Below are 16,124 nucleotides of genomic sequence, written 5' to 3'. Positions count from 1 at the left end.
GTTTCAATAATGACAGTGTGTTTTGTTATAACATAAATGAATACTTGCAGCTCTGTGAGATGAAGGATCTGCAGATGGGGATGTGCTATCTAGTCACAAGGTGGAGCTACACACCAATATTTCCTCCACCAAACTGCTTCCGTTATGTCTAAAGCTTTCCCAGTGGACAAAATTTAAACATGTGGTGACTAAGAACTGAGTCAGTACCGAGACAAACAAATGACAGTATAATAGGAAATGACACACCACTAATACACAAAGTCCTCAGCTCCGACTGCCTGCAGTGCTCTGTCGTAACTTACCTAACTCACTTAATAAAATAATACACACACTGATATTAAGTGATGCTAGAATTAAAGAAAGAATGACATGTTAGTGTGACATGAGGAGGGAAGACACAAGAAGACAAACAGAATATAAGAGCAATTTTAAATCTGCCTCAGCAGTTTAAAAGTCAGTGCAAAACGCTTATGTCTTGAAAAAAAAACTGAGATTATGCTTAAGAGAATGATACAGAATCCAATGAAACAGTGGGCTTGTGATCCATGGAAGACTTTCTTTACTACCTTGTAATTCTTGTGATAGTGATAGTAAGTAATTTGTAATTACATAGCATTGAGCAATTAGCATTTTCGTATGTTATTATAATAAACTGTGGTGCAGCTTTTGTTACATTCCCATATAAAGACTATGATTTAGTAGACACCAGTGTAACCTACAGTAACATTCAAGCAATAAGAAAAACCATAAAAATGTCAAAAGATTACACGTTGCAGCATAATGAGGTGTGTGTGCTGACGTGAAGAATGAGTGTTTGACAGGGAAAACCTGTGTATGTGAGTTGGAGAATGCGAGAAAGTGTGTGTGTGTGGTCAGAGCTGTGCGAGTACAGTGAAACGAGCAATAATCTGCAGACAGGTACAGCCCAATCACGCAAAATAAAAAGATTACCATGCTATGCAGTGTGATTATGAGAGAGTCAGAGAAGCAAAAGAAAGAGAAGACAAAGTGGAGGAAGCCAGACAGACGCAGACTGTGTGCAGAACAGAGATAGTAATGGGCCTCATTACTAAAAAATGGGACAAGCGTTCAACCGAATCCCTGCATGCACAGTTCTGCAAAAGTATTCTCCTGGTACAATGAAAGGCTCTGTGCACAGAAGAAGAAGAAAATTTAGGCCAGTATCCTTGACTTCTAAGTAGTTTTAAAAAAAAAAGACTTGGCTCAAGAACTAATACTTGAGTCATTCTGAAGCAGGTCCCCATTCTTCTATCTGAAGTATAAAAGGAGGTCTCCAGGTGTGTCTGCCACCTTGACTAATGCCTTTTAAGGTCAGATTCAAAAATAGAAACGGATGTATTAGACCAAAATGCTGAATAACTTACCACACAATCACATGAAGTGACACAAAGCATGGCTAAAATCAGTGTAAGCTTGCCTGCGTTTTAATTGTGTCATTTATCCGGTGGCGTTCAAAAGACGTTTTCAAAAGTAAAGACACATGTACTAAACCAAAGACAGAATGAGGGAAGGCTGGGGTGGGTTTAAACAAAGCAAAAATGGTGTTATAAAAACTGACTTCTCATTAGAGACTAATGCCAGACAACAATTCAAAAACTTATATAATATCTTCTGGTGCTATTGATGAATTATTTTTAATATACATATATCAAACAAGTCACATATATTATTCACATATATTAAGTCAGAAATTATTGACTGAGCCTTTAAGATAAAACTTAAAGTTCTTGCAACATAAACAGCATTTGTCGCCACCTATATAATAATAACAACATATTTTATTGATCCCTTTGGAGAAATTGTGATTGGGCAGCTGCCAAACAGTACATAACAGGGCTGTCTTGTCAAGCAGGACGACCGCTCTACCACCTTTGCTACTGCCGCCATATTTTGGCAAAGCTTCACAGACAGACCTGTGTCTCCTTAGCAAACATAACAGTGTCGGTAGAATGTGGAAGCAGCATGCAGCTGTTCTTTGTGTGTGTGAGTTGTTTGGCACAGTGATGAAGAGCCAGAGGCTCTCAGACAGACATCCAGGCTTAGTTACCTGAGCAGGTGTGATGTGTGTGTGGGTGACGTATCCGTGAACGTGTTGAATCTGAGACAGCTGCCGCTCCGCCACCTGAACCAGCTCCGCCCCCCGCAGGTCACAGTGGCGGCCGAGGGAGCCGTCCCTCCCCAGTGATCGTTCCCTTTCTCTCTCCATAGTCCCATAGCCCACTCCCTCTCTCCTCCAGGTCCCTCTCTCCCTCCCCAGGGTGCCTCCGTCTCTCCCCAGGGTTCCTCCGTCCCTCCCCAGGGTTCCTCCGTCCCTCCCCAGGGTACCTCCATCCCTCCCCATGGTCCCCCCATCCCTCCCCAGGGTTCCTCCTTCTCTCAGCTCTCTGGCTGCTCCCATCGGGTGCTGATGACAGAGGTGTTGGTGGAGTTTCGGGGCACCTGGTGATGCCCCTTCTTCTTCTTGATACCGATACTTCTACAGTGCAAAGGCAGAAGGAAACGGGGGAGGCGAGTAGAGGGACCCATGTGGAAATTCAAAGGAAGGACACAAAAGAGATGATGAAGCAGGAAAGTGGGAACAAACACAGTTGGGAAGACAAGGTACAGGAAGGTAGGCAGAAAGCAGGAAGAAGAAAAACACAGAAGAAGCGAGAGGTTAGTTTATAGACGAGTAAAGAAGCAGAAAACGTCTAGTGAAGCTGGAAAAGAAAGAAAAGGATTAATGCAAAACTGCATAGAATCAGCACGGAAGAGAACAACAGAGTGTGCGTGCGCTCGTTCATGTGTAATGAGGCGTTTATAGTCCAGTTTGAGTGTGTAAGCACATGGAGCAGTGCAGGTGTACACCCAGCATGGTAGTAATTGTTTCCTGTATTATAAATACACAAATGCACAAGCACATACACATAAGAAATACACAGAAGCTCCACTTGAAACATGCGTTTTTAGGCAAAACCAGATGAGGAATGAGGACAGTGAGTGCGAGGCTAGTCTGCCTTAGGGACTCGCTGTTTCCCTCTCTCTCATCTTCATCTCTCTGTACCTTCATCATGCATCTTACCCCTTCACATTCACATCTCTCACTAAGTTGTAGTCCTTCTATGTACTCTTTATTTCCTGTCCTCCATCTCATTCCCTATTCCCACACACTCTTTCTCGCTTCTCTTCATCTCTTTAAGAAAATGATTCCTTTTTTTTTTCTGCTTTACTGGACAGAGTACAGTGGAGAGAGTCAGTGAAGCTGAAGCGGGGGTGATGCCTGGTGCTTAGCCAGTTTTGAATCTACAACATTGTGGTTTACATGGTGTACAACTTTGCCAGCTAAGCAGCAGGGGGGGCAGCCTCTATCTATGCTGAATGCACAGGGACAATCATAGATGACAGGAGTCCAATTAAAATGCTTCATCACTCATTATTTTTTTCTCTTAAATCTAAACGAGTCCCAAAAAAAGAGATAAAGAGAAGCGGATTGTGTTTCAGTACATTTAAGCTTAAAGACAAATGCTGTGGATTTTCTGATCATATCTACACCGAGATAACAGTGTAATTTAAGCTACGGCACGGGCAACCAGTAAATCATCTAAGTACAGTGATTACTCATTCATTAAATTGCAGGTATTAGATTCACAACTTGAGCCTCGCCCAGGGTTAAATGAAAGCAAGAATGTGCACTGCGTGAAAAGCCAATTTCAAGGATTTGTGGCACTTGCCTGCTAAGACTCTTTGGCTGCAATCAGCACGTCAGTCTCATTGTAACACAGCTGAACACTTGTACAGAGACACACTCTCGTTTAAAAAGGCTTTTTACATCCTAATCTATACAAGTGTGGAAGTGTCAAAACAAGTGCTGCAGCAAATGTAGTGAGAATGCAGATAAATACAGCTCAGAGCTTAGAGAAGACACAGATGCATCCCTGCAGACAACCTCACATTCAGTCCATTAAGATGACACATGACCTTTTGACCTTGACCTTTATAGTAGCCAATAGAAAAACCCAACTTCTCTTTATAATAGTAGAATGAGGGTTGGCCTTAGGTTATGGGTTCAGATAAAGGTCAGGATCGAGCATGTCGCTCTGATGGTTAGGGTGAGCCTCCAGAGAATAAATGTTAATAACTGTGCTAATAAAATACAAACTAAACAAGCGTGCCTGTGAGATTTATCATACAGCTCCCTCTGTGCCTCTACATCAGTAACTACACAGCCCACGGTCCTAATTAAACTTCATTCCCAGGAGAGAAACGAGTTACACACAGTACTTGAAGTATCCTAGAATAAAAAGACTTAACATCAGTTGACTAAACATACTTTAAGAGCAACTTACTTACAGTAAGCACAGAACAAAACAAAACATTAAAGTCATTGTGTTTGAGCATCCACCGTCATCTTTGTCACCAACAAGATGTATAACCTAATCTAGAAACTGAAACACTCTAGTGGGCGGCTGTTTTGCACAGGAGAGCCCCTCTCTGCAGAACAGTATCAGCTAGTTCCCATGAATTCAAACAGACATGGCTGTGTGTGCCCCCCTCCCCGTGTTTCCTGCTGCATGCTTTAACCTCATTTACACTAGGATTGGGACCAAACACTGATCTGGCAAAAACAAACTGATGTGAACCCATTTCATGACATCCAAGGCATTTCACTTCCTCTTTGCAGCCCTCTCTGATCTTTTCATTCACTGTCAACTTGCTAATTAGCCAGAATGCCTCAGAATAATCTTGATAGCTGCGGTTGAACAGCCAGGCACTAAGACCCCGAAGAGACACTGGCACACACTGTTGTCACAACACTGCTGCTCCTGCCCTCTGCACTCACACGTGCACGCACACAGCAATAGTCCTATATTTGGTGTTTAACTTTCATATGATACAAGAACACCTCCGAATGAAGTGATGCATGGGTGAACAGAGACATCAAATACGACTGTTTTAACATCAAAGTGTGTGTGTGTGTGTGTTTTTCTGCTTGCTTGCCTAGCAAGACCCTAGCCTAATCAGGACTGTGCCCGCGGATAGCCTGCTGAACACAAACACGCAGACACAGAAGATGCAGAAATGCACGCGTGCACACTGTGGCTGTCATGTGTTAGTGTGTCAGCCAGTCTTGCATAGCCGGAGAAACGTGACTAGATTGGGAGCAGATTCAGCCTCCTAGTATATGTCTATGTGTGAGCTTGTATTTGTGTGTGTGTGCGTCAGAGTAAAGCCAGGCGTTAGTCACGCTTGGTGAGATATGAAAGAGCAGGGGATCCTCTGCCGTAAGGGACTTCTCGCACACACACACATGTGCCTACATGTTTCTCTCTTTCTCTGTATCTTTTCATTCTTTCTATTTCTCACATCACGCTCTATCTGATGCTTTGCTGACAAGCTCGAACGTACATATTGCCAAAGCAAGAACATCGGATAACCACTGATGACCAGATTAATTTAGGCACAATGACAAAGTGACAGTAAGAATTACAAATGATTCACAATATCAAGTTATCCAATTATTAAATCAATTTGTAAATTATTGACTGAGCTTCTACTAAATTTCTAACACTATTCGAATGCATTGCTGTGTTCACTTTATGTTCCCATCAACAGAATGATGCACCTGTTTTAAAAACTATATATTATTCTGCAATTCATATTGTTTCTCAGTTGTGTTTCATCTATTTAACTGTCACCATTGCACAACCTGGACCAGGTTCTTGTGGTTTCCAGGAAGCTTATATTCAGGGTTTCTAAACCTAAGCCCACAAACGTGGGAAATGCTCTTTAAACATATCTCTGGGAACATAAAACATCAGTAATTTTATTATTTAAAAGCAAATATGAAAAAGAAAAGTAGTGTAACGTGCCTGAAAAAGCTTCTAAAATAAACCTACAGTATTTTAAACAGCTCAATCGACATAGCCAATTTTCCTTACCTGGCTTTCACCATAGTTTCAGTCAGTAAATTGTCGCCTCAGTAAAAATACACTGGCCTGAGCAGAAATAGAGGAAGAGATTCATCTATTTTGAATGTGTTGAAATGTCTGACCTAGTTGAGGTGTGTTTGATTTATCTTCCCGGGCACTTAAACAGCCTCAGAAATGGACGCATTGCTGGCTCGGTAAAATTAATTTTGTCCACCCTCATGTATTTAAAATGTAGTTTCTCTGCTACGCTTCTACAGCATTTTACGTTTCTATGTGATTTCGATCAAACTTTACACTGTGTGAGTGTCTGCTCAGTAGATTTTACCAGTTGTGATTTGAATTTATCGGTGCGGTAGTTTTAAAAATATTGCTTCAACTCTTGGTATTATTGATTGACAGAGAATGTTAAGATGTTGACTTGAGGGATGCAGTTTAATTTTAAAGGCCTCCGTATACTTTACTGTGAGTCTTCTAAATATTAAAAGTATGTGAAAGTAATAATGTTAATTCATCACAACTACAAAAGGTCTTCATAAATTCATAAATAGTGTCTAAAAGGAGCAAACCAACAAAAATACATGTATTTATTTATTTACTGTTGGTTAAAATAATCCTGTTCTGTGTGTTGTGTGCGTTTGTGAGATAAAAAGCCTGTGAGCCTGTTTCTGTACCTAGTGTGATCCCTTTTTTGTATTTCCAGTAAGTGTTTATCAGCTTGTATGGATTTTGGTCCATTCATCCTGTCAGAGCAGCAACAACTCAGGCATGTTGGTTGGCTTCTTATATTGCAGTAATTTTATATATGCAGAACTAGAAAAAAATTAAAGGGTTCACACGACATCAAATATATTTCAAAACTGTCATTACTGTATTGTAGTAGCAGCATCTTTTATTAAGCTTAGTCACACTTTTAACTGAGTTTGCCACATTGTCAATGCTATTTTGTAATTTTTAAATAATAAAATGTATTATTTTTATAAAACTGTTTTAGTATATTGTTACAATCATACAAAAAATAATACTCCTGGCAAATGTTAATGTTACGCAAAAAATGTATGATGTGTAACTAATTTAAAAATAAATGGTCTACATTCAGATACTGACATTTTCTGCACTGTTTTATCTTCTATATCACTGATAAGTAATCAAGGCACAAATGTCGCCCAGTTAGACGAACAGGTGAAAGTTAATCAACGTTGCTTTTGCCCACTGAATCAATCACTGCTGTCGACAATCTGACAGAAATCCTGGTGACTGACCAACACAACCAAAAGTCTTTTCTACAGACAATCGCCAATATCTTATTATTCTCACGACATGGTCACTCATTACCCTCTCCAGTTCTACTTCTAGAGGACAAAACTAATGTGTCACACTCCCACGTCGACTCTCTTTCTCTCCTTATAGCTCCAGTAGAGCAGTTGTCTCTCGGCCTGCCTCTATCTAACAGGCTGACATGGTGAGGTGATCGAATAGGACAGAAGTGAAGTCTGCACAGTTTATTATAGCCTAACTGCTGAACTGGACAACAGGACACCCATGCACGCACACACACACACACACACGCAATCCAATGATATCTTCTTAAATGACAGCACTGTATATGAACACCCTTCTCTCCATCTAAAGATTTCTCCATTCAAATAATACTGAGATGAAACATCTCATGTTTTTAAACGTTCTCTTTCCTTTTGCTTTTCTCTACTTCATAATCGGTTTTAACTGCAGTTTGAAAAAGCTCATAAAGCCACTTATGAAGCCATTTTTGGGTTAGCTGTGTGTTTAATAAATACAGCACAGTGTACCAACAGCACATCCACATCAAAGGCACAGTTTCTTAAGCACTTGGGTGGAACTTCAATATTTCATGAGTTGATTCTTCACTCAACCGTCTCAAAGTACTTTGCCAATTTTAGCCAAAGCTCGTTCACCTAGCATGTGCTGATGTTATTTAATTATCCCACAGGGACGCCTTCAGCTTCAGGGTGCAGAAAAGTCTTATTTTTAATCAAACAAAAGTAAGTGTTAAAGAAACAAAGCGTGGGACGCTTGAGATCCACCCCTTCATTTACTACATGATATGATACTCTCCTGCAGTGCTACAGGGTTAACACATAGGACCTGTGATGTACAGCACTTCACCAAGACCTTTTTGTTATTGAACTGCAGCAATAAAAGTGTAGCAGCAAACCAAGCAACAAGTAACCTCCAAATGCAAAATCCCCAACAAGAATTCAAGATCCAATCCAAGATCTTTGCTACGGTGCTATTCAAGTCACTGCACCAGTATCCTGCCATCTACTTTGCTACCTTCCATATAAAATTGGAAATAAATACTATGAACTAATGTTCACTTTCTGAAGGGGTTCCTCCACTTGAGAACTGGTTGGTGTGCCTATGCTGACCAGAAACAACTAGAACGTGCTTTTAACTTTCGAGGACAATGGCATTTATGAGTATACAGTACGTCAATATATCAATATACAAGAACAAAGGTCATGAATCCGGGATAAACTTTTCTTTTTCAGAACAAATTTAACACAAAAACAATATTACCCTAAATTTAAGAAACTGGTAAATAAGATGCCTTGTTTTTTATTTTACAACCTGCAGTTTTAGTGTTTGATTTATTCCCACAGCTTTTATTCCCATGGAAATCTGTCCACTGTCCACATCTGTGCAGTACTTTGTGTACTTTATATCAGGTAGATGTTTTAGTAATCTTGACATTTAAACGTAATATGTAATAGATTTACAACTCTTCCTCAATGAACGCAGGTTTAACATAAATTTGCCAGGATGTCACAGTGACTTCATTATAATTATGCAGACATATATTATCATACATTATTTGCATTTACATTCCGTCGTGTTTACAAAAGACCTACATGACTTTAAGAGCTGAATTAAAACAGTAAAAGCAGCGAGAGTCCACAGATTGCTGCAGATGAACTGACTGTGGAGTTTGTAAGATCGTTCTCCCTTAAGTCTAACTCTCTAATAATCCCACACAGCTCCTACCTCTATCTCCCTCTGCCTCTTTCTCACTCTCCTGCCGGCTACTAACTCTCACCCAGAGTCACCTTTCCTTTTCTCTCTCAGCACATTTGCTCTCTCTCTCTCTCTCTCTCTGTCCATTACTTTACCTCTAACTCCCTGCGTCTCTCTCTCTCTCTCTCTCTCTCTCTCTCTCTCTCTCTCACACACACACACACACACACAAACACATAAAGCTCTCTACGTACCTTGCATCCAAACATCAGAGATATGGTGTTGTTGGTGCATGCTACTTTGCAGTGGCACAACATGTGGCTAATGTTAGCTAGCTGGTCCCGCGCTGGGGGGGCATCCTAGCCTTCACACACACAATATACATTCACACACATCCGCACGCACACATGCACATGCATGCGCTCTATCAACCACGCTCCATCCCATCCCAGAATCCCAAACTCCGCCGGAGCCCCCCACCCCCTCTTCCCCCCACCGCCTGGCTACAGTCCTCAGCTGTGGCAGGCCGGCGTCCTCTCCCTCACACTCTTCATTGCTCTCATCTTCATCATCATCTTCACCAGTGTAATCCTCATAGCTGGTCAGGACGCAGGGAGCAACATGGTCACTGTCTTCCTGTGCGTCAGCGCGCGCGTGTGTATGTGTGTGTGTCACAATGGGTTAGCATGTGTGTGTGTGTTGGTGTGTTATTGTTGTCAGCATGTGTGAGTTAGTGTGTGTGTGTGTGTGTGTGTGTGTGCATGAATGAATGTGTGTTTGTATGTATGTGAGTGTGTGTATGTGTCAGTATGGATGTGGTCTCTGATGTCCTCCTCTGCAGCAGCAGTCCCAGTCCTCTATCTGTACTCTCTCTATCTGTATGAGTATTTGCCTCTCGTTCTATCGCTTCCCTTCTCTCTCTCTTGCCTCTCTTGTTTTCTCTCTCTCTCTCTCTCTCTCTTTCTCTCTCTCTCCCGCTCTCTCTCTCTCCATGGCTTGCTCACTTTCCCTCGGTTCGCTCCACTGCTTCCCTTGACCCGCCTCTCAACAGCAAGATCAATGATAGACAAAAAGAAAGACAGAGAAAGAGCAGAGACCTGCACACTGGGGTTGAGGGAGGTTTAAAAAGCATGCTCTCTCTTTTCACCTGTCTTTTTTTTCTTCTTGCTGCTTTGTATGTACAACAGCACGCACACAAAGAGCGAGCAGGAGGGGGATAAGGGTACAGTATTATACGGGCTAGTGAAGATTGAATTGACCAAATACAGTGGTGGAGAGAAAGAGAGCGGTAGAGAGACATAGTGAATGAGTGAAGCAGAGACAATGTCGTTACATCACACAGAGTCACAAGCCATGAACACCCAAACACACTCACACAGACTTTACTGGGGTGACTTGTCCAATTGACATTTAAACACAGCACAGCTGTTGTGCTGGCTGTAGAGCAACAACTTTGGCATTGGACCATTTCAAACCACAGGTGAACAGGACACTGAACCACCAACAGCGTGATGGAAACAATCTGTAAAAACCATCAACCACAAAAGAAATCTCAACATAAAAACAAACATTAACTTTCTCTAACATGATGTAAAGTTTCATCTACACTTTCTGAGATTTTTTAACACAGTTTTTTTAGCACATTGTTGGTGGGGGTGAACATTTATCTCACAACAAAATACTACAGCAGTTTATAATATTCAGGGTGTCAAGACAGTAGTTTGCTTTTCTTGCAAGTGTTACACATACGCTAAAAAATAATCTACCAGAAATGTGTACTTGCAGGTATTTGTTTGGCCACTGCAGCGTGTTATCGAGTGATCGCTGCATCGCTGCAGCAAAAGCTGAGTCAGGTTTAACTTTTTTGCTCGACAACCTTGCATTTTTTTTGCTGGAGCCCTCGGTGTTGGCACCACTGCTGAATCAAGACCTAATAAAATGAGAAAAAGTTTTTTGTCATCTGAACATGGACTTAGGTGTAGAATACTGACAGGACATTGTCTGATTATCCGGCTATTAATAGTGAAATGTGATAAATTTCACTACAAGACAGCAGCTAATGAGAACTTTCTCCAGCTGTTTCAAGGGAAACACAATCTACACGCTGCTGTGAAACTTTTACTAAACTCCTATTTAGAGATGTTATCAAGATTTATGCTTCTTCTTATGATACATACAGTTTGATTTAAAATGTCCCCAAATACCATCACAATTTGTCAGAAACTCAAGGTGATGCCATCAAACTGCTGTCTAATACCCAAGAAATGTGATGACATTAATAGAGGGGATTAATGGGAGCTAAAGGGCAGAGGAAGTCAAACAGGTCAAAGCACACTGATAAACTAAGGCTCTTGATGCTGACGGCTGGGCCATCTGGACCATCACACACAGAGACACATAGACACACAGTCTCAAACACGCACAGTAGTATCTCTGTGGTCGTCTCTGCTTTCTCACCTCGACTGGAAAAACAAACAACGCAGCACGACACACGAAGAAGGAGAGAGGGAAACAATGTGTGTCAGCAAGCAGAGGATGAAGCGAGCGAAACGAGCAAAGAGGTGATTTTGAGGTCACTCACTGGGAATACACGGACAAATACAGGAAAAATGGAAACTGACAGAGAGACACTAGCTGATAATATCAAAAGTTAAATTAGAGGTTTGCTGATAAAGCAATTAATTCGCAAAACAAGATTGTACCTTAGGTTACATTTAAAGCAGTAATCAGTAATCCATAACAATTATTCTAACGGTATGAAGATAAAATATTCAAGCTTGATGGAGCCAATTACTTTAGAGTTCAGAAGTTGATGCAGGTAGACAACTCATAAATAATGCAATGACGTGAAAGGTTCCTCTGAGCGCAACAGGGACTTTAACCTCAGGAAGCTTTCTTATGCAGAACATTGCAGAACTTTGTGTGTATGTGAAACGGAATAACAGTTAAAACTAGACATTGTAAGCATTTTAGAAAATTCATCTTTAAATGTCTCTGCACTTTGAGAAACTTTTCTTCATTTAATTATAAGATGAACAGTTTCATGGGGTTTCCGTTCATCCTCATTACTCTTTGTAAATTATGAATCTCAAATTCCTCTCCGTATTTGCTGGAGTCTTTTCATAATAATATTTCAGTCCTATTTTTACACTAGTTTCTTCTCCACAAAAACAAATATGTAGTCAATATCATCATCACCATGTTCATTTTCTTCTTCAAGAAGATGGTAAAACACCTACAAATACTGTCTGACTGCATTTGTTAAAGCAAACGTCATTTCTTGCTGCCGTCTTTTTGTGGAGAATTATCCAAAAGAAACAAATTCAAATGACACTTTTCCAGGACTCAACCAGATTGTTTTTCACTCCAATGACCTAGACCAGTAAAGAGTCTACATATGCTGCAAGTTCTTCCCAGAGTAAATGCAGGAGCTTGATAAAGTAAATTCAGATTAATTTGAAGAGTGGTAATAATAACCGGATGATATTATGATCTGGAATTGGACACTAACCTTTCTGACATGGATTTTACATAAAGAATGCAAGCTCTGCTGAGACCGGCTACAGTATATGTGTTTGACAAGAAACAGACAGATATCCTGCTGACATGTGTCCATACTCATGCACACACACGCAAACACACGCATCTGGGATAGCCACAGGCATTCTGGCTCATATGGCTCATAAAACACGATGTGAGTGTAATGACATCACACAACAATGAAAGAATATAGGAAAGAAAATTGCAATAGAAGATAATGTAGAAAATAATGAATGAGAAACAAATAGGAGAGAGAGAAAGACAGAGGGAGAGAGAGAGGATGCTACCTCATGAGCCTAGCAGGCATACACTGTTAACATTAGTAGGTCAGCCAGCACAGAAATAACTACGCCATGTGTTTGTGTGTGGAAACCTTATGCACTCCCTTCATAGCCAATCACGGTGGATTCTCCTTTCGACACACTGACGAATCAAAAAAGACTCCATACATCAACATTTCAAATATGGTCACATGGTCAGCTTTAACCAGCTGTCTCTTCAGTTTCCACATCAGTGAGTTGTCCTCTGTATATTCATCTCTCCCTCTCTTTTATATGCTGCATGAGGACATACTGACTCCTGCTGAAACTTTGGAGCAACACATACCAACAACGCAGTAGAAGAAGTCGTTTTTCTGTTTCTGTTTTGTACTGTGACATATTGAATAAGTTGGGACAGTTAATATGCTGGGATACAATAGCAGTAGAGAAATAACAAAGGCAGAAGAGTCAGCTACAATTTGAGCAACGATCATACTGCTGTGTTTGTCATACATATAGTGCCACTATGTGGTAAAACACAGATACAGCAGCATTTGAACTGTGTTCTCTAAATATGCATTTTGTGTCTTTCATGTTTTTATGACCTTCTGTGTCAAAGTTATTTTAGGATTTAACACCTAAATCAGTTGTATTAACATACGGTATGCATATAAACACTGTACAGCAGAGCAGTAATACATTGTTCAATCTCTAAGAGTAGAATAACATTTTTAATGACTGTATAACGAAGGGTCTAATGTGAAATAAAACATTCAGCTAATTTGTTGACACTGCAGCTGTTTCTTTTACACTAAAGACCAGTTCAACATGTCAAATGTCGTGACTCCACTAAGACATGTTGACTCTAAACTCTAATTGTCTCTTCCTGAAAAACACATCATAAGACTGAACTGGAACAAACCTGATTACCTTGTTGCTCGTGTACGTGTTTACGTTTCTTTTATAGGTGTGTGTCTATGTATCTGGAAGTTGAGTCATGGCAACTGAACTTCCCTGTTAGGTTGAAAAGTTCACTACTCATCCAAGTAGCTTCTTCAGTCTGAGGATAGTTGGTTGGAGTCCACAAATTCATCCTTCAGGTTGGTTTCACTACACACCTGGCCTAAATAGGTTCATTAGAAGAAACAATGGAAGGTCTAATCGGGTCAGGTGTGAAGTAAAACCAACCTGGAGAAGGTCCCGCTGCCATGACTCAACTTACAGATAACTTCACCTGGATCAGAATCTTCCTGACTGTGTTTAGCTTCACAGACTGCGTAATGGGATTAGGTGTCCTGGCTGCACTCAGGTATGACATGTGCTGAATACGTTAATGTTATCCTGTTAGTTTGACCAAACCAACAGAGAGAGTGAGAGAGACTGAACAAGAGGAGGTCACACAGTTAACAACTTCCTGTCTCTGTGACAGGAGGGAGCACATCTGCTCACACCAGTAGTAAAAAAAAAAAAAGAAACGAGTCATCTGTTCCTGTGTTTAGAACATTGTTCACCCACAAATTACTACTACTCTCCATCATAAGGGTATCTCGCTATAGTCTTGGCACCACGCTTGCATCCATTTTCAGCCAGGTGATTTTCTTTTTTAAGACGAGCTCCTCTCAATCCTGCCCCCAGAGCTGACCCTGGTAACCAGCCAAATTGAGCTGATTGTAGCTGAGGTCTGCAGCCTGAAAGCCAAATGTGAGCTGGCTCTCGTCCATGTGTGGCTTACGGATTTGGCTTGGATTCAGGGATGTGGACTTGGACAGATCTGGGCTGAGAAACAGCTCTAGTTAACAGCACCCTAGCTAGCTGTGGGCCAGTTCAGTGACTAATGGCTTTTCTCTCAACAAAAAATCTTAACCATATAAAAGTATTATCAGTGCAGTTCCATTCAGGGACTGCAACAAACACTCACATCAAATTGTGTAATTAGATGCATTTTATAATTTGGAAAACTAACAGCAAAGAAGAAGTAACTATCTGGGTAGTATAGCAACTACTCATTAGAAAACAGCTAACAACTTAATGTTAAGGCCATGACCTCTGACCCTGGACTAACTAACTCCTAATTACTCAGCTCCTGTTGGACATCAGCCAACCTCCGTGATTCCTAGCACCTCTGATACTATTCTGTGCAGCCGCAACATGATCAGAGACCGGGACACAGTGTTTCAGAGGGACATGGTACACATCTTGTTCCAAGAAATTTTGATAAGCACTTAGTTGCCATTCAAAATATTTGTGCATGTGCAATATCTATTTAAATATAGATACTGTGTTTACACACAGATAAAATGCCTGATGGTCAGTACTAATGCTGACCAGGGTACTCTCTGCCCTAACTATAAGACTACTTAGTGAGTCAGTGAGCTACACATCAAAAAGCAGAAAGTGAGAAGACTGAAATAAAAATAAGTGAAGATACATTACATTGATTATAGACGCAGAGCTGTGATGGTCCATCTTCTCATGTAGCCCTCTGGCCGACCCAGGTGTCAGTACACCTACAAACCTTGTCAAAGTCTTCACAACACGTGTGGAAGCCACATTTTGCTGAGGATGTAATGAAGCGAGCTGACCTGCTGCATCGGTTCTACATTGCAAAACCCAGAGTACAGCAGAACTACAGCTGGTTGGGAAGTTCTCTCCCCCGTCTTCTCTCCTCTCATTCCTTTCTATGTTGATTAATTTGTCAGCTGTGACCCGTCCTCACAAGTACAATCCAGCTGGACAGTTGCACAGATGAATGGATCCATGGAATGATGCAGCATGGAGTTTCCTAATAAAGCAAGTAAAATATCCCTGCAAAGCTAAGAATGCAAGGTGCTCACAAACTTTCTTCTCTTTCAGTCTATATGTGTCTCTCGCACATTTTTTCCTCCCTATCTTCATCGTTGTCCATCCTAAAATAGCTCCACCTCTGTAAAGTCTATTAGCAGCCTAAGGTAAGCCTCTTAAGAGCGACTCTCGATCTCTTGGAGCACAGGAGGCCAGTGACTCTAAGTAAGACCAAACAGCAATCGCTCACTGATAAAAACAGGGTGGATTTAAGACGGGATATATCACAGAGATGAAGAGGATTGGGTAAGACAGAGAGGAGAATACTGATGCCTGACAACAATCTCTACAATACAACTGAACGTTCACAGTCAGTGTGTCCATTCAGTGGTTCAGTAGTAGTGCAAATGGGTTCCTGTGTTATTTAACTTGTTCAGCAAGAAACAAGTGACACAGTGGATGTTGTGGCTTACATCCAGTAGGGGTCCTTAGGGAAGACCTCCTTACGCTTACCTTGCAAGTCACTATGAATAAAAGCATCTGCCAAATGACAAAATGTAATGTAAGTTCTGAAAAGTGTTATATAAATAAAACTTGACTTGACATTTTGCATCCATAAAGT

General features: G+C 40.9%; 1 protein-coding gene across 7 annotated transcripts in view; it reads right to left on the bottom strand.

Annotated features, from left to right (window-relative positions):
• Positions 1-16,124, bottom strand: part of LOC113152283 (discs large homolog 1-like protein) — an 82,264-nt gene that overhangs the window by 57,926 nt on the left and 8,214 nt on the right. Inside the window, exons 5-6 of one of the 7 annotated variants that reach the window (XM_026345446.1) lie at positions 2,347-2,497; positions 2,069-2,262 (exon numbers count right to left, since the gene is read on the bottom strand). The exons of 4 other annotated variants lie outside the window; for them this stretch is intronic. In XM_026345446.1, coding sequence (XP_026201231.1) covers positions 2,069-2,262; positions 2,347-2,497 — 345 coding nt within the window. Of the gene's footprint in view, positions 1-2,068; positions 2,498-9,175; positions 9,371-15,154; positions 15,203-16,124 lie in introns of those variants that run through there. 2 more of the 7 variants (XM_026345444.1, XM_026345445.1) reach the window with 2 other exon arrangements.

Source organism: Anabas testudineus, chromosome 4, assembly GCF_900324465.2.
Source record: "Anabas testudineus chromosome 4, fAnaTes1.2, whole genome shotgun sequence".
NCBI lineage: Eukaryota > Metazoa > Chordata > Actinopteri > Anabantiformes > Anabantidae > Anabas > Anabas testudineus.
This window is presented reverse-complemented; position numbering and strand designations above follow the sequence as displayed.